Below are 23,146 nucleotides of genomic sequence, written 5' to 3' on the forward strand. Positions count from 1 at the left end.
GGCTGTCCCTATGTTCTTGGGGAAAGCATGGGTTGTGTTGTAGGATGTTGGATGACAAAGCACTATGGGGGCAATAAATATCTTACCTATATACCCAGATTGGCAGAAAGTTCCTATTTTAAGATGCATGATTACTTGCACTTAAGGCTTTCATCATATTCAAGAATGCAAATTCATCTACAAGAGGAAATCTTTTAAGCTACTCACCTTCACGTACAGTTTAGAATCATAGAAATTTTGAGCAGGATGGGATTGTAGGTGGGGAATGAGGGCCAGAGATTTAGTCAAGGTCAAAAAGCTCTTTACAGGTATGCCAGGTCTACCGCCCAGGTCTCTGGATTCCCAGTCAATGATGCTTCTACTCTGCAAGGCTTCCAGGGGAAGCTGGAGGAGTTTTGAAAAGGACAGGTCATGAGAAGACTGTATGCCTGAAGAAAAATGAAAGAGGGATCCCTGAGCAGGTGCAAGGTAACTACGGTGTCTACAACCCACTCTGCTAGCTTCTGAGACAAAGGAGGATGATAAATTAGTAACAGATTCTTTTTCTAGGGAGAAAATGTGGTAGAGTAGAAAATAATAAATGGACTTTTTGATGTCAATTAGAGTTGAGTTCAAATCTAACTTTGGTCACTTACTGGTTTTGTGACTTTGGGAAATGGCTTAACCTCTCTGAGCTTAAATTTGCTTATCTCAAAAGCAGAGAGAATGCTACCTGCCTCGTGTGACAATACTACATGATCGTAAAATAATGAGAGTGCTTGACCTACAGCAGGTGCTCAGAGAATTATGATTAATAATACTATCAACATGTTAATTTTTATTTTTCCTTATTGAGAATTTTAATCCTAAAAGAACACCATAGCTTCTATCCCCTCTGATATATCTACATACTGCTGAGGGTTTGTAGTGTGCTACAGAGTGATAAACGTGGTCCCTAACAGAGGAACAACAGCAATATACCCGAGACACTTGCTTCTCCTGAAAAACACAGAAGCATCCGCCTGTCCTTCTTTTACAAATAAGACAGACTACTGCAACCACTAGAATTAACTCTCCAAAATAGTATGTTAGCAATCTTTGCTTTAGGCAAACAAATCACTCATTAAAATTTTCTACCTGAAAATTCATTTTCTCTTCAAATGGCTTTGTTTTCCCTCAAGAATCTTTCACTGGGAATGGACTCTCATTTCTAATACTGAGGTCCTTATGAACCAATAGTTGCTTTGTGCATCAAGAAGCCTTCTGTCTGTCATACCATTGTAAAGTTAAATGATTAATTTGCATCCTTCTAGCAACATGAGAACAGTCCTGGCTGTGGATCCAGCTACCTGATCAAGGCTCTAGGACAGGTGGACCCAGCTTCTTGGCTTTCCTTTAGCTCGATTTGCCTTATTTCTAGTGGGAATCTGCTAGTAACTTACAGAAGGAGCCAGGCAAGCTTTGCTGGCTTCTTTCGCAAGTCTTGTAATTTGGCCACACACTGTGGGCTCTGGCGACCAGGCTCCTCTCTTCTAAATCCTTTGTCCTTTCTCATTTCTACAGAATAAAAGCCTAAAATTCTGCCACAGACCTTTAGGATGCTGATTCAGTCATCTGTTCAAAAAATATTTATTGAATACCTACTTTGCATCAGGTACTGTTTTAGATGGTAAAAAAGAGAGTCCCCAGGGCCGGCCCGGTGGCATAGTGGTTAAGTTTGGCATGCTCCACTTCGGTGGCCCAGGTTTGTGAGTTCAGATCCCTGGTGCTGACCTACACCACTCATCAGCCATGCTGTGACGGCAACTCACATATAAAGTGGAGGAAGATTGGTACAGATGTTAGCTCAGGGTGAATCTTCCTCAGCCAAAAAAAAAAAAAACAGTCTCAGCCTTTGTGGATCTTGCATTGTAATAGGGGAAAATAAGTACATAAAAATATAATACTTGATTTTAAAAACTGTAAAGGTAACTGAAACACTTTACAATGTCTGCATCTATCAGACATTTAAACTTCAAGTAAAATATAAATCCAAGAGCTGGTTTTATGAGTAAGGTGAACTGAAGAGCAGAGGAAAGTGAGATTTTGGGAGACTGACTTCCTGTGCTTTGTTTTATTCTTTTGCCTTTAAAATCAAAATGTTTGCTCAGCCTTCTTACTCTCAGTAAAGAAGCAGAGTCTCTGTGAGGGAAGTTTATTCCTTTCCTTATACAAACAGGGGCAAGGGCACCCTGAATGCAAGCATGTTAGCCACAATGACAGTGGGGGAATGTGTGATAATGCTTCAGGAAATGAGTTCTTTAACAAAAATCAAAGGGAAGATGGGCGGGCTCAGCCCACTGCCTTCAGGTGCAATGGCCTTAATATTTTAGATTGAGGGGAAAGGGGAGCAAATCTGACATGCTCTAGGCAGTGTCTGCCAGCGAAAATTCTGAGTTTCAATTAAAATATTTAATTCTGTGAGATTCACCAAAAATAGACGATGAGCCAGACTAAAGGAGATAATTGTTCACGTTTTAGTTTAATGTTGTGTCAATCTTATTTGATGCAATTTCTGCATCTCTGTACAAAATAATATCAAGCTCATTTTCCCCAAAACTCCTATTTTTCAAATCTAAAAATAGCTTTAAAAAAACATAATTAAAGTAGTAGTAGTGGTTACTTTTGAAGATTTTTAACTGGGAAGAGAGCACAAGGGACTGTTCTGGGCTGATGGGAATATTCTAAATCTGGATCTCAGTGATTATTAAACAGGTGGATAGAGACATAAAAATTCATCATGTTGTAACTTAATATTTGTGTGTTTTTACTGTGTTTCACATATACTTCAATGAAAAAAATAAGTAAAATGCAAGTCTGAATCTTAGGCCTGCAGATGTGTGGTAAACTAGACATCATAAATTATGGACTCTGTGGCCCATGAAGGGACTGATTAGATCTTTACAATCTCTTCCTATTTGCTTAGCTGATGACATGATTTAGCAAACTATGGAGCTGTTAACTTTCCTCCTTACTATTGGCACCTGTTGAGTTCCAATACAAAACCTATCTAGGAAGGAAATTAGAAAAACAAATAAGGAAGGAGGGAGCTGAGTCTTCAGCTGAGACAAAATTCAGACATAGTTTCATGCTTGTTGGAAATTTCTCTCAGTGGGGTTTTCCATGCTGTTAATAGGTTTGACCCCAAGAATTCTGGGTCTCTGTAGGATTGTCAGAATCTGCCACAAAGGCAGAAATAATCCTGTGTGAGGCCTCTTCTCCCTAAATAAATGCGAAAAATTACTTCCCCAAAGAATCAGATTTAGCAAGCCTATGATTAAAAATATTAAAATTGGGTTGTTTCCAATAGCAAACAAAATACAGTTGAATTCACTGTTGCATGTTTTTTAAAGCTGTATTAGTTTCCACTTATTATTTCCTAATTTCTAAAAAGTAAACTTTTCATAATAATTAAATTTCCATATTTTTCTGATTTTGATTCAATTAAATTATGTACATGTCCAATGATTAGTTTTGTATGAACATATTTTTGTTTCATGAAAATATTTCTTCTTTAAAAAACAGGAGACTAAATTCTAATTGTGTTAATAATAATTTTAAACTCACAGATCCTTTTGAGGTTTTTTCCCCCCTTAATAAAGTGTCAGAGTTTTTAAAATTTTTGATTACTAGAGATTTTCATTTTGATTCTTTTACTCTGCTCTTGCTTTAAAGAGTTCACGGCATTAATCTCAATAAAATTGTGTTTTACAAAAATTAAAGTCTTCATACTGGGGGGAAAAAATCTAAATATCTGTATGTGTAATTGAACTCCACAATTGACAAAAATTATTTTTTCTGTCTAAAATGTTATCTTTAAGTCAGGTGTTTACAACTCAAAATTATTTTTTTTTCCTTTAGAAACATGCTATTTGTGTTCTCAGAATAGCCCACAGAAGCTAGGAAATTTATTTAGCAATCAAGGTGAAATATTGTATATTTATGGCAAAATTTTAATAATAATGATTATAATAATAGCAAAAGATTACTGAACAAAACAGAATTTTATCTTCTAGCTATTTTTTAAAGAAAGGCACATTTAATTATAAATAACCTATATTTGTCAATACAGATAATGCAGAATTGAACAAAAAAAATATATGAATCATCCCACCAACCAGAAATATCTACTGTTAATATAGTATTGTGTTTATATACGAGATTAAAAACATATGTTTACGTAATTGAGATTACACTGCAGTCTTGTATCTTGCTTTTACCAATCGTTGTATTTTAAGGATTTTGAAGATTGCCAGCATGGATTATTTGTCTAATCTCACTTCAAATCTCAAACTTTTTCTTTCTTTAAAATAAGTGTGCCACTACTTTCTGTTTTGTCTTGGCTTGTATAGAATGTATAAAATAAAGCAGAGAAGGGAACCAGGAGGAGAGAGTGAGAACAAGCATGACAACAAGGGAGAGTTTAGGTAACAGCAAGAGTTGGAGGGGTCTACTGATATAAAAGATGTTTGAGAGAAAATAAACAGAATTTGAAACAGTAAACTTTAGAATAACAGGGATTCTAGTATTAAAGTTAAATGAGAATAAGCATCATTTGATCCTACCCCACCATTTGATAAGGAGATGAATGTTTATCAAGTTTAAAGTCTTGCTTAGGAGGCAGAGATAGTTTGAGGCAATAGTAGGAAGGGAACCCAGATCTGCTGATTCTCAATCTTAATTTCCTTCCTTGAATCTCTGAGGTATAAACAAATTGAAGAGCAAGAAGTGTGTACCATCTCCTTGAGGATTAAAAGAAAAAATAGAAAAGAGATGGCAGCTCAATAAATATCCTAATTTAAGGCTTGGTCAGAGTTGGCTGGAGCTTGGAAAAGTTAAGGAAAGAGGAAAGGGGGAGAAGAGTAGCCCCTCTTGGGTCAGAGAGGTGAAGACTACATACAAGCCACCATCCTTAAATGTCTTTTTTAGTTCAAGAATTGCTTGCTCCAGATTTGTCAATTCTAGACTGAATGCTACAATTTATTGTTAACCCATCCATGTAGATTAGCAAATGAAAAGACAGAGGAGTTAAGCATTTGCCCATTTGATGGAAGGAGACCCAACACTTATCGCAACCAATTATGCTTATCACATCATTTTTTGTCCTTAAAGTTCACCTATCCGATGTATAATTCTAAAACAGTAGAAACTTTGTCTTCTGGACATCAGTGTGGGTAATAGCCCATTGCTCTCATTACACTATTTCTCAGTGTTCTTGTTGATTCTAGAATAAACTTGAGACCAGTGCCATTGGGAAGGTGCTAGTCAGAGGCTGGAAGATGGGAAATAATAAAGGGTTAGAGTGAAATTCCATAATTTTAAAAAATTTATGACTACTGTTCTTTTGAAAAATAGAAGGCATTGTCTTGAGAGCTTAGATTTCATTATCTGAATCAGTGTCATGTTGCTTAATGTCAAACGTATTTTTAGTTTGTTTTTCAAGAATCACACCTCACAGATTTAAAACTTGTTTTTAAAATTTTTTTCTTTGCTAAGACTCACCTTGACTTTATCCTGTCCCATGGACTTGAAGAATTTTCCAATGGATGTCCAGACCTGTACAATGCAGCTGGAGAGTTGTAAGTCACCACTGTTAAAATAACTGCTTGCTTGTTTTAACCAATGACCTGGTTCTTTTAGTGTGTCATTAAGGAGAAAATAAGACTCATTCTTTACCTACTTACCAACTCCCAAGTCACTAATGGAAGGACAAGCAAAAGTGCGTGTGCATGTCTCACTCCCAACAGAACATAGACAATCTTTCAAAGTAAAATGCCAAATAGCTCACCCTTCCTCAAAAAACAAGCCTGATTTAGTAACCTTTTCTTTGAAATGAAAGCGCCTCCTGGGAAAATTAAGATTATTTATCATTCAACCTCTATAATGAATCACTCTCTAATCAGAAAATTGTATTTCTTTCTGTTATGCTCATATAGACCAACACCCCAAAGGAATTTTGGCAGGAAGGGGTAACTGATTTGAGGACAAGATACAGGCGCCTTAGCCAGAGGAGGATGCAAGAATGAGGGCCATGAGATAATATGGAATAAGAGGCATATCCCTTAGAGGCAGTGCATACACAAAGGCATGGTGAAGGAAGTAGAGAAATGCTATCTACTTTGTCCCCTTTATGCTCTAGCCCTGATGCCACTGAAATCTTTGACATGTGCCATAAGTTGCTGATGCCTCCAAGGTAAAGGGATTTTCAGTCAAGACACATGATATTTTTTTAGGCTTGCTCTGTCAGTTTCTCTGTTTGCAAAATGCAGAGAATAAGTGCTACTGATCTACAGGGATGTTAGGAGATTTAATGAGGCAGGGGCAAGGAAATATTTTTAACTTCTTAGTTTAGAAAAATAATAAATGTAAAAAAACACATCAACTATTATTAAAAAAAGAGGTGGTGACAGGGTTTCCTTCTGATCATTTAAAACCACTGTAGATTTCCCCTGAAACTTCCTATAGAAATAAACAAAATAATAAGACATCTTTGTTTTAAGAAGTTGTCAGGGGTAAAATGAGAATTTCTGACTTACAATAGGTTTTATGTATTCATATTTTCCCTTTCGCTCCTTCTCTTAAGAAGGTAGTTGAGAAAAACATTTTCTTACGTAATGATTCCTTCTTTGTGTCTTCTCTACTGCTCCAAACTCTCCCCTGCCTCAATTCAACACATTTTCTCTGTGAAACAGCCTAGCTGTCATCTGAGGCTCTTCCAAGGCTTAGAAAACTCCAATTAGTAAATATGCTTGGTCCTTGCAGGACCCAGAAGTAATGAAAACAAAGCAGCAGCAATGTGTTTGCTATTAACTTTGAATGTGAAGGGTGGGAATTACTCTTTACTTTTCTACCCTCATATTACCTCCTCCTTCCCCACTTCTTTACCTCTTCTGTATGTCCCAGCCTGGGGCTTCAGGATGGCTGACAAAGACCATTATTGTGGCAGCCAGCAAGAAGTTCACCAGACAAGGATATAGGGTGTTTGGTGAGCTTCTAGTATTTGTTGGAGATACCCAAGAAGTACTCATAAAGCGTTCAGGAGAAGAGATAGGTTGACCATTCTCTTTGTGGACCATCAACCCTTGTACAGGGTCCTCTTTGTAATTTCTTGCTTTCCCTGTTTTTATTTTTTGGCTTTGAATGGAAAAGGTGGTCCAAAGAAAGAGGAAAGTAGATTCCAATTAACTTTGCCATTGATTTCTGTGTAGATTTGGTGAGTCACTCTCTTGCAGTAAACAAGAATCTACAAATTTAATAAACATGCTTAAGGTTATTGTTCAGCCAAGACCTCACATAAAATCCCTGTCCTCCTCACTCTCATTTCAGAGTTCAAATATCATGAAGGGGGAGGGGAGAGAAATGATGCCTGAAGGAAGAGTAGCCTTGATTTCTGGGGTGCAAAAAGATCTAGAAGCACTTGACAGATAGTGACCTAATTAGCAGGAGCTTGGAGAGTAAGAGCTAATTTTGGTTTACTAAACTGATAACCATCTTACTTTGTATGATTCAAGAGTCATATAACAATATAACCTTATATAATAGAGAATCTGTTTCACTTCATATTAATCATTGTGATGAATAGGCCCATTTTGCAAGACACTAGCACTTGATTTGCAAATTCCGCAACTTCCTAATAGGTTATCTACCTAAGAGGCTACCTATCTATAGCTTTCCCCACTTGCTAAAGTAACTGAGGATTGACCATAAGGACTTTAGCATAAGCTTTCTGAAAACAAAGATAATAGACCCTAGGAGAGAGGCCAAGTTTGTAATGGGAATGTTTTAGGTAGGCCTGTGATGAATTCGTTCTCATTTAAAAAAAAAGAATGCTTTTCATTTGAAAGGCTAACACTGGTGCCATGAATTAGATTGTCTTATTGGATTGGCCACAGACACAGCTCTTTTAAGTAAAGACAATATTCAAAGGACTTTTATGTTTGTTTACTTGTTTGTTCTTCAGGGAGATTTAGTGAATAAAGAGGGCAGAAGAAAATGAACTTTATAGATTTCATTCTCTCATTACACAGAAAAAAATCATTCAGAAATAGCTTGCTGTCTTCAATTTCTTTGGCTCCAATGACATATAGTCATCATGATGATTGCAGTTCTTTTATTAAAAATGCTCTTGAATTAGCTGAGCATGTGTCTGCTTTAGATGATTTCCTTGTTTGTTTCTTTACGTGGCTAGACTTTCAAGCTTACTTGGAAAGATGCATTCAATTTTCCATTATTATTTGTTTACTCCAGTTGGGTACACGATGAATGACCTGATATTTGAATGGTTAAGTGATGGTCCAGTTCAAGTTGCTGAAGGACTGACCCTGCCCCAGTTTATTTTGAAAGAAGAGAAGGAACTCGGCTACTGCACAAAGCACTATAACACTGGTAAGTTTTCTTTTGGCTGCTATAACCTAAGTGGGCTCCATATGCAGCTTGGAGTATACATCCCATCACCTTAGTTGTTGCATGTTTACCAAGAAAATGGAGCTACAAGGCACGGACCTGAGTTTGGCTCAAAGCCCCCTCAACAGATAAGATGCCTGTACCCTCTGGAATAGGTCAGTGAGCACAACAGATAATTTTCTCCAAAACAAAAAGAGAAGGAAAGAGATTTAGGAGTCTCTTGCTGTTCTCTCGCTGACCATCTGCTGTCAAATGAGTTTGAGGAAAGATGTACGAGACCTTGTAAGTGGTGCAGGAAGCGTATAAATCCTGGCCCGTTCCTGGCATCCACTCTTGACATTGGATCCTCAGGTCAACTTGCACTCTCTGCCTTAGTGGAAGAGAAGAATAACAACAGAAGTCTTTGTAAACCCAGAAATACAGCTGTTGTGTTCTCCAGTCCTGGACAGTAATAGGAGTTCGGATGAAAATCAGTTGGCAGGAATTCAGCTGGCTCTAAACTCATGCATTCTTGGCAATACTGACAGACACATGGGGCGGGGGGGGGGGAGGCTGAGAAGAATTTGAGGTGGTAGCAACAAGTGGGCATCTGTTGTTACCTGGAAGATTATGCCTGTAAAGTTGATGGCTTCTACAAATGTCCCAGTCTTTGACACCACACAAGCTGATCATGGAAAGGCAATCGAGACATGATGGTTTGTTCAGTGACTGCTCCAGGTCTGTTGCTGAGTAGAATGGTCCATGAACACTTGTTCCAGCAGTGAACAGTGCTTCCTACAAACTAAAACCTGATTCCAAGATGTTCTTCCTGACCAAGAAGAATCCAACCCTATCTCTTATAATTTTTGTGGACTAAGCCAAATTACCTCCTGAGGTTCTAACTCCAAGCATATTAAAGAGGAAGAAAAGTGGCAGGGCAGGAACATTTGTCTCTTAATAGTGTGTTTAAAGTTTTAATATTTTTAGATGTACTCCTTTTTATAGGCAATATAACACTGTAAACAGATTCTAGGAATATTCTAAATGTCCTCAAGCAATTATCCAGAAGGCTAGGAAATTTTTAAGACAACTAGATTATATGCATGGCTTATACAAATGTATATTTTTCTCTTGCTATTGATACCACAAAGATAGATACACAATTATCCAAACACTTTGGGATTCCCATGTGAACTTTACTACCTAGAAGGGAATGGTTTCAACTATTATGTATTATCCATTATATATTATATGCATATAGTATATGCTATACATATGTGCTGTATGTTATATATTGTGTGCTATATATTACATACAATAATAAAATGTGAATATTTTATTTCCACTTGTCAGTTTATGACAGTCTTGCAAATTCCATAGCTCTGTCTAAATAATCAAGCTGCACTAAGCACAGATTTAGAAAATTAAATATGCCACATGGTTTTGGTCCAGTGACTCTTTATTCATTCTCACACTGTCATTTCCATTACTGGTTGAGTTGGAAAAGAGCTGAATTGCTTATGTAGGGTGAGCATTTTGTATAATCTTCCATATCCATCTGTAATACTTTTTTTAAAAAATAAAGTGGGAGGCTGGAATGGGAGAGATAAATTCAAATTGGATTTTAAATCATCATTTCCTGCTTCCAGGAAAGTTTACCTGCATCGAGGTTAAGTTTCACCTGGAACGCCAGATGGGATATTATCTGATCCAGATGTACATCCCCAGTCTGTTGATAGTCATTTTGTCCTGGGTCTCATTTTGGATAAACATGGATGCAGCCCCTGCCAGGGTTGCACTGGGCATCACCACAGTCTTAACGATGACCACCCAGAGTTCAGGTTCCAGGGCATCTCTGCCAAAGGTAAGAATCTCCTAGCTTGACAACAAGTGACCTGAGAGGTTTGTCAAAGGTCTTGTGGGCTAGAGAATTCTGTGAAGACAGAAACATTTGCCATCCTGCAGCACTGTGGGAGATGCAAATGCAGTAAGAGAACAAAGAGCTGAGTTTGAGAGAATTAGAGCTCTGAGGACGTAAGGGACCTTCATAACCAGATCAATTAGGGGAAAGGGGAATCAAGGTTGAGAGAGAAGAGGAATGAGTGGAGGCAGAAACATGGCTCCGTAATTCTGTCTAGGAAGCCACTGAGTGCTTTTGACCTCATGTTGTTTATGAGCCATGAAGCTTGCAGGAATCAGAGTAACACTGGTGCAACTTATGCTGTACTGTCAAATATTTATTGGTGAGTCTATTGTGATTCATACACTCAGTGAAGTCATTTACAATAATAAAGGTTGAATTAACCTCTGGAAGTTTATACAGAAAAGCCATGTCAATGAGTATATATAAGAAATGAATGTACAATATTAAGGTGCAGCAAATCAGATACATGAATCTTTTCTATGCCTTAATTTACCTTAATAGTTGATACACTACTATTTTTGAGTGACATAGTTACCTAGAGAAGGAGCAGTGGAGTTATCCAAGATGGTAAAAATTCTGGCAACTGTGGCAGGTTGACAGAGAAGTGTGGGGTGGATACCAGGGACACACAGACATTTTGCAGCACCTCAAATAATAATCATAATGGCTTCATAATCTATTTTTATGTAAGGTGGGCCCTCTGAATTTATAAACATTGCTTAAGCAAGTAATTATAAACGTCCTGCTTGTGAAGTGCCCCAGCACCCCAGAAGTGTGCCTATGTGTGTTTCCCCCTTTCACTGAGTACATTGAGCTGTTGGCTTCAATTTTTCAGGAGTGTGAGTTCAATTTAGTATTCAGCGTACACTGTCTCATACTGCTTGAGCAGTCTCTCCAAAACCCAGTTCCAGAAAATAATTGAGATGTAATCCCATATCTTTGCTGGCTTGAGCTTCTGTTCAGTTGTGCTGCATTTGACATGATGAGAAGTGTTAGATCATGTTCCACATTATCTCCTATGTTGGAAGATAAGATGACATATGGAGGAGGTCTGTGGCTATAATGGAGGTGGATTGTATACTGTGAAAACAGTATACATATTAGATAATATTAGATTTTGTCTGCTCACAGAAAAAGGAATAGATCTGTCTCAGATACTTTTTTATTTTCTAGAATAACAAATAGTACAAAATACCTGTGTCATGTTTCTACTGGAATGCAGATGTCAGAAATACTAACAGTTTTTTTTCATAATCACAGATCAATTTTATCTAACAGAAATTCTAATCTACTCTGTGCCCCATCCCAAACAGGTTCATTTGCTTATTTGTCATTAGTTATTAGTTATTGCCATCACTGCATGCCATGCCATTAAACCCCAGGATGCATAAACATGTATTTTACGATTTGATAGCTAAAGTAGTGGTGACAAATTATATGCAGATAATGTCAAAATGTAAGACATTTAGCCTCCAACCACTCATTGCTATGAAAAGAGAAGCCATTTATTTTCAACATGGGAGCTTGAGTTTTTATGAATTTGTTATTCATTCTTATTAGTTATTATGATTCTACATTAATCGTCAAAACTATTGCTAAATAAATGGTCACTGATCAGTGATCTTTGTATGTAGAGGCAAATAGGGACTTAGATAAACCAAAAGAGGGTATAATAAAAAATTATTTCATACTTGGCTCTGAACTCATAGTGGTTATGCTTTTGCCATCAGCAGGTTTATCTTCCTATGTGTATTTTTCTTAGGCAATTATTAAACGTGGTTGGCTCTCAACTGACTGCGGGGAGATGTGACTCATATTGATGACAGTGAGAAAGGAAAATGGGATAAAAAGTGAGTCATGGAAAATAAAGAATTGACCATACACTTACTTTACACACACATAAATATTTTAATTTATAAACACTGCAGTCCCTGAGCAGATGCTCCACTATGATGATTGTACAGTTGCTCCAGGGCCTATGGCAACACCCTTCACAGAGTAGGCATGCACGATGCACTTTAAAAGTAAGACATGCTCATCATAGCAAAGATAGAAAATACAGAAAATAGCATTAATGTTAACCATAGAGTAAATAACTGTTAAGACTTCGGTATATTTCCTTCCAGTCATTTTTTCTATGCACATTTGTAGGCAAACCCATACACATGCACACACAAAAAATTGAGATCAAACTTTTATACAGTTCTATACTATGTGCCATTTCTCATGGCATTAAAATCTATCATGAACATAATTTGCAATGACTTAGTCTATCTGATGTATTAATCATCATTTATTTTACCATCTTGGATATTTAGGATTTTATTTTTTGCTTTTGTAAGTATGATCATTATAAATATATTTGTATATGAGTGTTTGTGTCTCACTGTGTTCTAGAAGACACATGTATATATTTTTCAAAATCTTATTTTGCAATGGAAAAAAGAAGGAACCGAGGATTACCAGAGTGAATCAGGGATGATCTATGGGAAGATGCCCAATGGGATGTATGCTCCATTCAGGCAAAAACTTTGTCTTGTTCATCATGTTAATTTCAGCACCTAGAACAGTGTGTGACTTAGACTAGATGACCAATAAATCCTCATTGAATGGATAAATTAATTAATGAATGAACCCCCCATGTGAGAAGATATAGAAGGTAAGAGTAGGCCTGAAGCAGAATCTATGGGTAAAAGTTTTACAGAAAAATATCAGAGCTTTAATATATGAAAGAATCTCATAATAATATGACATATGCTATAAAGGAATGGAATCACTCTAAAGGAGTATGTCTCCCTTTCCAGAACTTCTCAAGTAGACTTTGGGAAATTAAGAATATACCCACAATGATGTAGTTTGAAACACAGGTAGGCCTGGATCTAAATGTTAGAGCCTTCACTTCACTCAACCTCTCTAAGCTTGTTTCCTCATTTCTAAAATGAGGATAATATTATCTACCCCTTTCAAAAATTAAATGAGGATGAGATGAGGTATTACATATATAAATTGTTTAGCCCAGTTTTTGTACATGAGGCACTCAATTCATTCTGGTTATTTTTGTTGTTATTGTTCCCTGTCCATAATGTAATGGAAAACACTGTTCCATGGGATGGGAAGTTACATTAGAAGACTCATGAAGGGCCTTATGAATAGAAGAAGCCATGTTCTTTGGATGGCCCATTATTTGGTTATAGTCATGCTGCCAATGAGACAAGCAAAAGTTTATTGTATCCATGTATATACACGCATGTGTGTGTTTTTCATAGGTAGGCAGTTTAGTGAATCGGTTAAGCTCTACAGGGTCTGAATAAGCAATAGCTCTGTTTTTCTCCAATCACTGCCATTAAACATCCTCAGCTGGTTCTATTTTCTCTGCCTACGGAGGACACTTCAAGCAGATTCCATAGATTCTCAGTCACTACATGCCACGGCATTAGACCCAGAATGAACAAACGTGTATTTTACAATTCAATAGGCAGCTAAAGTATTGGTGTTAAATACTTTAGGACAGTCCATTCAAATTTTTGAAAAATCATCTAGCCTGAAACAAAACTTCAGTCTTACACCCAATTCAATGCTCTTTCCCTCCCTTGCCCCTAGCTCAGGTCTGACCTTTGGCTTGAAGATATGCAGCAAGGTAGGCACATTGTCTGTTCTTTCACAGTTCCTCCCCTTGCCTTTCCAATTCTCTTCCCCACTCCTGTTGCTGACTTCACCACTGTTGAGGACTGAGGGTGAAAGAGTGGATGGAAGAAAGTTGTATGTGACTGACACTGTTGTATTGTAACTCTTGCCTTCTCTAATGGCAAGCCTTCAAATGCTGGCTTTCTTGTGAGTTGAACTTGAGTTCTTTGGAGATTCTTGGGGGTCCCACATACTATACCATTCTTGGATGAATAATGAACATTTTGGTTGATGTCACAATCTCTTCTTAGCTATTGCCTCCTAGCAGCATCTCCCATACAACTTCATACTCCTAGGGTCTCCTTACTCAGGTAGATAGCTCTCCTGGTTGACATGTTTTCAAGATGATTTACATCTGTCTATCTTCCACACCATTTATTTGGTCCACCAAGAACATGCATTCTTGCCTTGCTAAATAGTGGAAATGCAATACAACTGTTAACTCTTCTACCTTCACCCTACCATCTTGGGTATTCCAGCCAGCCTACTGCATTCAGAATTTATTCGGGTAAGAAACAAGTAGTGGTGTTCATGTTTTCATACAAAACTCAAACTATTGAGGATACATGACAGGCTCTCCTAAGAACCCTTTTACTCTCTGATCCAGGGGCAGCTTGTTGGAATTTCTGCAGCTCAGCAGATATACGACATGTGGAGGAGATGCCAGTCTCTTCTCTTACTGGGGTGGGGGTAAATCACCCTCTCCCCATCTTTAGAACAGTAGGGAAAAATGCCCGGAACTGTCATCCACAAATTCCATTACTTCAATTAATTTTTTCAAATGTCTAGTCTTCCATTACAATATAGGGCATTGGGTATAATGGTCTCTAGATAGCATTTGCTATCTTCTAGAAAGTCCTGAATCCTGCATGCATATGTATAGTATCCCTTCAGAGTACTACTTTTGTCAAAATTCTGAGACAAGAATATCCCATTCCCATACTGTTACACTTATAAACATACTTAATTTCAGAGTTTTATCCTTATGAGGACAAGGACTCCGTTGATTTTTGTCCATGTTTACATACCTACCACTTAGCACAACACCTGGCTCATAGTAGGTACTCAGTAAAGAGGTGGTTAGTGAATGAATAGACAGTGTTGGAAAGACTTATAGTCAAGTGGTATTCCAGGTACCAGGTGTAATTTAATTGGCAATTAATTCATCCACTCATTTGTTCAACTAACATTTATTGAATGTCTCCTCTGTGCCACACACTGGGCTAGAGGCTGGGGGAAATCAAAGATAAACAAAGCATAGTTCCTGCCCTCAGAGGCTTGTAATCTGGTATGCCAGAGAGAGATACTTGGAAGGATGATTACTAAACAATGTGGAATATAAGGACATCAAGGAGGATGCCTAACCTGTTAAGTAGAGGAGGGGAAAACAGAGAGGGAGGGAAGAAGGATAGACGAAGGGAGCCAGAGAAGGAGGGAGAGAAGGACCAGTGTTAGGAAAATGGCCTGAAGGGAGGAGCCTGAGCTGAATCAATGAAGCAGATTAAAAAGGTGAAGTAGGAGGACATAAAAGTCACTCCAGGCAATGAGGACTTCCTACTCATAATATTTGGGCTACACTTACAAAATAAGCTTTTCTAGAAGACAATCTGGGCAGGTTTCCAAAATGGCTTACAAATTTTAAACGCATTTCAAGTAAGAAACTTGTATTTACTGATTCCGAGTTAATTTCCTGCCTTCCTGCCAACCAAAGCTTTTTGTAGTTTTTGTCTTGTTTGGTTTGATTTTCAGAAGTTCAATCTCTTCCCTAAATACAGGAAAATGAAATACAGCATGATAGCTGTTCCATAGGTACCTTCCCATTTGAAGTTGTAAAATTGGTTTTTTTAAATATATGTCTCTGCCAACCCTCAAGAAGCTGTTCTGCTGGTAATGTTCTAACCATTTGGAGCATAAAACCCCTAGTGGCAGACTAAACGCTGGGTGTATTGTTGTCTTTCCAACTCACAGGAAAATATCAGGATGAATTGAATAGAAGGCTGTGAGACATCAGGCAGGCTTTGAGTGTAGCCAAAGGGAGTTAAACAATTATTTTCCTTTACTCTGTTTGTTATTATAGCTGAATGATTTGCAGCCACTCCTAACTGTGTCTTGAGTCCTCATTTGTGGCTATAGGCCAGAGACTGTAAAGGTGAGAGTAAGCATTGGTGGGGGACAATTGGGATGACACAAGTGTGCAGGTGACACTGACAGGTCCATAACCATCTCCTTGGAGCAAGGATCCAGAGGCATTATCTTTAGCCATTATTAACTGAGATGCCCTATTTCCTATATAAGGAAATTTCTCCTTACTTTTCAGCCATCTGGTCAACTAAGACCAGCTGGAACATTTCAAGCAGCTGCCAAACACAGGACAGCTTGGATTTAAGACAAAAGAGGCCACAACATTTGGTCTTGCGTTACTCCCCACAAGAATGTTTCTGTCTCGAGACTGCAGTAAGAGAAACTATGAAAGCAGTAAGACTGATACCTACAAAAGTTTTGAAATAAGGATGTGTTTGGATGTCTGTTTTAACTCTACAAAATAGAAATATTTCTCCTTGAATCACGTACATTCCAAGCTGATTAGAATGAATTTCCTAGGTAAGATTGGTATTTCTGAAAGAGGCTGGGAAAAATTTTGTTTTGTAAAGTCAGGATTTTACTAAGTTCCTGGATAAAAGATTGAAAAGTACAAGAGCCAAGCTTTGGCAAATTGATTAGCAGTCCTGCTTGCTTTAGCCAGATGTCTGCATATGTGGGAGACTTCATAAACTTTCCCTTCTGACATTTCCTGAGCCACAGCAAATTGAAGAGTTGTTGATGTAGTGAGTGTGTGACAAAAATATACAAAGAGATGACAAGTGTGAATTCTCTCGGGACAGAGCTGAAGCACCACTGGCACTTTAGTTCAAGAATATTGTTGGCAGCCTTTACAGGGAAGCTGACAGTGGGAGAAGCTACCCAGGCTGTGCTTGTGCTCACGTCTTGGTGAGGCTTATAAATCTTTTTGGGATAGCATTTTGAGGTTCAGGATTATTTTGAACTCTCTCTCTCTCTCTTTCCGTTTCACTAAAATGGGTAGCTTTATCTGGGTCATACAGCCTAAATGTCTTCAGTTCTTATAAATACCACATAGTGAGGAAAAAATAAACTATTATGGAGCATGTAACATATACTCAGGATATAAACATAAAGAAACAGAATTTCTGTGCTTAAGAAGTCTGACATATACATAAAAGATTATAATTCAGTAAAATAAGGGCAATGGGGTAGATCTTTTACAAAAATGGCTGTAATAATTCCCCTCTCTGTTTCCATACCCTTTGCGTAATAGCTCCCTCCCACATTGACTGTCAACTTGACCAGGTGAGATGTCTTGGCCAGTGAGACAATGGCAAACATGACATAAGCAGAGACTTGAAAAATGCTCACATATTGTAGTTCGCTTTCTTTTGCTGCTCTGAGGATCCTATGAGTATCACCATGTGAAGAAGGCCAGGCTAGCCTATTGAATGATGAGAGACACTTGGCTCACCTATCTCAATTACCAAGATGACAGCCAGCTAACCACCACTTCCTTGCTCACTGTTTCAGGCACACTGGCCTCCTTGCTGTTTCCTGAATGAGCCAGGCACATGCTGTCATCCCTGAGTCTTTGCAATGATTATTCTCTGTGCCTGGAATGCTCTGCCCCCAGATAGTCACATGACTAACTTCTCCACATTTTCCAAGTCTTTATTCAAATTTAACCTTCTCAATAAAGCCTGTTCTGACCATGATCACCTCACCCATGCCCTCATCAACACCTTGACCTAACTCAATTTTTCAATTTTGTTTCCCCACCACATTTTATCACCTTATAGCAACACTATGATTTATATCAAACCCTATTATGGATTAAGTTTATTGTATATTGTCTGTTTCCCTTAGCTTGACTATGAGCTCCATGAAGGCAAAGATCTTTATCTGGCTTGCTCCCTGTAACAGCACCTAGGCTATAGTATATGCTCAATATGTATTTGTTGATTGAATGAATGAATATTTACATCTCTAAAGTCTAGTCATTGAGAAAAATCCATGTAACCTTTCTCTAGGATATGGAACACATAAAAGGAACCCACATAGCCAGGGGCCCACCTTTCCTTAACTGGCTGTTCTTTACCACAGAGAATCCTGGCTGCCTACATTATGTTACTCTAACATCATAATATTTTTATAAAGTTTTACTTCTCTGACTGATTGTATCAAGTAGCGTTATACTCATTTTTCTTTGATAGCTATTTTTTTTGAGGAAGATTAGCCCTGAGCTAACTGCTACCAATCCTCCACTTTTCGCTGAGGAAGACTGGCCCTGAGCTAACATCCATACCCATCTTCCTCTACTTTATACGTGGGACGCCTACCACAGCATGGTGTATCAAGCGGTGCCATGTTCGCACCTGGGATCCGAACCGGCCATGCCCAGGCCGCCGAAGCGGAACGCGCGCACTTAACCATTGCACCATCGGGCGGCCCCTGATAGCTATTTCTTATAGAGCAATCTAACCAAAGAAATAATAATAAGAAAACAGCAATGGTTTAGATGAGAGGGCATACAGATAGGCTATTTTTATCTCAGTTTTGCTTCCTCAGCAGTGTCACAGCTGATTTGGAGGTTTCTCAGTGTACTGAGGCAAGCGTCCATTTCCCCTTCCCGCTACGCCAGTTTGTTTGGATGCAAGCGTATTCTTTGAATTCTGATAAAGGCATCCAGAGGTCTCCTCATCTGAGCTCTCTACAGCCACTCTGGGCCAGAGGTGCAGCCCCACTCTTCCGTGGGGGCCCAAACATCATAAAATACCCTCTTTTCTTTATCTAACAAAAACCAAGTGGGTTTTTCTTTTCCTCTGATTTTAATGTGTCACTAAAGAATATCTGTACATTTGAAACTAAAAGTTGCTTTGGCCTGCATCTAGGACTTGAGAGGCCATGAGCTCCAATCTGAAGCAAACCATTTTCCATCTCTCACCAAAAAAAGGGGGGGAGGGGCTACCCCAGTTTGCTTTCCAAAATTGATTATGCCTTAATGAAACTGGGATATCAAAATATTTTCCAAACTACGCATGAAGTAATCTTATAAAATCTTAAACTTTTGTGTTGTTAGCAGAAGAGGGACCTCAGAAATCCTGTTAGGGATGGGAAAACTGATGACTATGAAGGGTAATTCACTTCCCATTTTTTAAGATCTGCTGAAGTAGATGCCACTTACCTGAAGTTGTCATGGATCTCCATCAAATGTAAATGGCCTCTTTCTTCCTTGCCTCCATGGCACTTTGAGTCTTCAATCAATCATTGCATTCAGACCTGTGGGTTAGTGATCAGGGCCCTGTGTACTTGCCCTAATATACTGTAAACTCTTTGCAGAGAGGACCAAGTATTGTTCAACTCTGCATGACCCATGCGACTTACACAGAAAAGGCCCCCAGTAGTTATTGTTGAACTACTGTAAGGAGACTGTGTTCAGTGCTTCCTGATGGTCTGTGATCTGAGTAAGAATTAGTGCTGGAGCTTAACTGGCCTGATAAGGAAGTGTCACTAAAGTGGGGGTCTCAACCTTTGCTGCACGTTAGAATCAGCTGAGGAGATTTTAAAGCTTTCCCAAACACCACCACAGGCAAATTCAAACTATCTGGCAGTAAGATGCAGGTGTCAGAATTTTTTAAAGCTGTCCAGGTGACTTTAATGTGTAGCCAGGGCTGAGAACTGTAGCTCTAAATTTTGTTGTTGTCTGGGGAAGTGTTTTCACTGTGTTTATCATGTCCCAGAATATATATTCACTTAAACTTCACAACAACCTATGAACTAGACACTGTTACTATCCTCGCTTTGTAGATGAGGATACTAAGGCACAGAGGGGTTAAATAACTTGCTCAAGTTCACACAGAGCTAGACCTTGAATCTGGGCAGTCTGAATCTGAGCTAGTATGCTTTATCATTATGCCATACCACCTTTCATAGTTAACAGTTGTTGAGTTCCTTCTACATGCCTGGCACTGTGCTAAACCCTTTACATTGGTTATCTCACAGCAAACATATGAAGTACTATTTGCATCACCAATTTACAGGTAGGGAAACTGAAACAAAAAGAGGTTAAGCAATTTGCAAAATTAAGCAGTTTTGCTTTTAGCAAGTGAAGAACCAAGATTCAAACCACTGGTCAACTCAAATCCTCCCAAAGGAAGAACTAAGAATTTTAAGTTCCATCACATTGCCCATACCCTGGTAATTACAGGTGGGAGCTTTTGACTGTGAGATAAGTTATTTTTCAGGCTCTGAAATTGCTGTCTTTTGGCTTTGCATATTGCATTCACTGTGTATTATATGCAGTTGGCATCTTTGTTCATCATTTTGATGAAGAGACAATGCTTGCCTGATTGCCCGCCCTCTTTCATATTAATGCTAATTTATAATGGTTCCAGAGGCTTCCATTGCACATTCCTCCTCAGCAGACTTTATAACTGAACTTAGTTGCTGTTTGCTTCTATCAGCTGTAACCACTTTAACCATCATTTTCATCAACTCACATGTGTGATTACGTTAAGAGCCCAACCAGGTCTAAGCCATTATCTATCATTTAATGGCAACTAAAAAGTTGAATAAAAGCAGATTGGATGACCATCAACAATAAAATGGTCAAATAAAATTGTGGCCTATTCATACAATGAAATACTAGATGGAAATAAAAATGTAAGAACTGCAGTCACATATAACAGAGATGAACCTCTCCAATCTAATGTTGAAGAAAAGTTAACAAGCACAAAAAAAACTTCACAGGCAAAATTAATATACGGTGTTTGGACCAGAATTATGGTTGGATTTGGTAAGTAGAGAGGGACTAGTCATTGGGAGTGACCATGAAGGGACTGAGCTTCGGGGGCAAGTAATGTTCTATTTCCTGACCTGGGTAGTGTTGATATGGCTGTGTTCATTTTGTGGTGATTCATTGAATTATACGGTTGTGTGCCTGGTACTTTTTTTTCCCAGTATGAATGGGATGTTTTGTTTATAAAAAGATGAATAAAGATTGTTTGGTAAAGCAAAGAAGTACAGGTTACCCAAATAAACTTACAGGAACATTTTGGCAAAAGCCCATTCTTTCCTTTTTTTTTTTTTTAAAGAGTGGCCCTCAGCTAACATCTGTTGCCAATCTTACTTTTTCTTCTTCTTCTCCCCAAAGCCCCCCAGTACATAGTTGTATATTCTAGTTGTAGGTCCTTCTGGCTCTGCTATGTGGGACGCCACCTCAGCATGGCCTGACGAGTGGTGCTAGGTCCATGCTCAGGATCTGAACCAGCAAAACCCAGGGCCGCCAAAGCAGAGTGCATGAATTTAACCACTCAGACATGGGGCCAGCCCCCTCTTTTCATTTTTATTTTTTTGATCCTGGTACTTTAAAATATTTTAATAAAGAAGTTAAAAAAACAGATTGCACCAATAATGAATAAACAATAGAGAGAATACTCATACACTTCAGGCAGTTTCCTCTTCTTTCTTTTTCAGAATAGAAATAACAAAAGCTAATATTTATTGACTCTGGGTTCCAGAGCTGCTACTAAGTGCTTTTCATTTATATATTATTTAATCCTATCAACAATCCTATGAGCTAGATATTATTGGTGCCATTTTCTAGATAATTAAGACTCATGATTATAGAACTAATAAGTGCCAAAGCCAGGATTCAAACTTAACTGGACCCTACACTCGATTCCTTCCTTACCATGCTACTCTCTTTCTCATTTTATAATCAGTAATGTCCCTTCAGTAACCTAGAGTTCCTTCCATATTCTCAAACTATGGCTCACAGTCTCGAGTAATCATAATGAATCTGTCCAGTTTTGACTTCTCCCTGGAATAGTACCACCCTTTATTTTGCTTCCCACCACTGTTTCTTGCTCATGTCCTAAACAATCCTTTCTTATGGAAAGGGAAATTAAAAGCTTTCTGTCATTCAAGAGAATCTGAAGGCACAAGGTACTGAATAGAAATTGGTGTCTAACATTTCTTGCCCTGTGTAACCCTAAATTAAAAGATCCCTGGGGCTGGCCCCATGGCCGAGTGGTTAAGTTCACGCGCTCTGCTTCGGTGGCCCAGGGTTTCGCCGGTTCAGATCCTGGGTGCAGACATGGCACCGCTTGTCAGGCCATGCTAAGGCGGCGTCCCACATGCCACAACTAGAAGGACCCACAACTAAAATATACAACTATGTACTGGGGGGATTTGGGGAGAAACAGCAGGAGAAAAACAAAAGAAGAAGATTGGCAACAGTTGTTAGCTCAGGTGCCAATCTTTAAAAAAAAAAAATCCCTAAAAAAAGGAACTAACATTTTGTAATTGACCCATATAGAAGACTATTCCCCTTCACCCATAAATTTTATTGTTAGTTCCAAACCATATGCATGGGTTTCTCTTTTTGTGGGACCCCATAGAAGGTAATGCTCCACAAATATGGAAATATGTGTTATAGGATTAGTCTTTACTCATTCATTCAGTTTATTTAGTATTCACAGTATATCCTGTATTCTAAGATACACTTTTTCCTATTTTCACAGCTCTCATGCAGCTTAAAATGGAAGGCAAATCAGAGTTTAATTGGAGGTGTTTTTTCTTTCTTAGTGGTGTGTAAAATAATGGTGCATCCTACAATCACTAGCATCTTAGATTTCATGAACTACTATACTGAGCTGCTTCTAGAGCCAGCCATTATGCTTGGCACTGGGCATACAGAAGTGAGTAAAATGGACATGCTCCAGCCCTCAGAGAGCTGATATCCCACTGCAGTTACAAATATTGAGCATGTAATTAGCTGATAATGTTTATTAAGAAGTAACTTTGGGTGCCATGGGAGCATGTGAAAAGGAAACTGGTGCTTGTCCAAGGGTCCGAAAAGGCTCTTCTCAAGGAGGTGAAGTCTGAGTGGGACTTGAAAGTTAAGCAAGAGGTGCCTAGATCAAGGTGGCAGAGGACAATCCCAGAGGAGAAAAGAGCTGGTCTGTAGAATTTGAGGTTGGAAAGAGCCAGTAAACTTCAGGGAATTAGAAAGAATGAAAGAAAATGTGGCTAGAATGTAGAGAACTAAAGGGGAAGTGGCAAACACAAAAG

General features: G+C 38.4%; 1 protein-coding gene across 10 annotated transcripts in view; it reads left to right on the forward strand.

The window, feature by feature from the left end:
• The window catches only part of GLRA2 (glycine receptor alpha 2), a 268,210-nt gene that overhangs the window by 164,109 nt on the left and 80,955 nt on the right, over positions 1 to 23,146 (forward strand). For all 10 annotated transcript variants that reach the window (XM_070502447.1, XM_070502445.1, XM_070502448.1 and 7 more), the window contains 3 exons: positions 5,515 to 5,597; positions 8,266 to 8,403; positions 10,050 to 10,264. In XM_070502447.1, the coding sequence (XP_070358548.1) occupies positions 5,515 to 5,597; positions 8,266 to 8,403; positions 10,050 to 10,264 (436 nt within the window). The remainder of the gene's footprint in view (positions 1 to 5,514; positions 5,598 to 8,265; positions 8,404 to 10,049; positions 10,265 to 23,146) is intronic.

This window comes from Equus asinus, chromosome X, assembly GCF_041296235.1.
Source record: "Equus asinus isolate D_3611 breed Donkey chromosome X, EquAss-T2T_v2, whole genome shotgun sequence".
Lineage (NCBI taxonomy): Eukaryota > Metazoa > Chordata > Mammalia > Perissodactyla > Equidae > Equus > Equus asinus.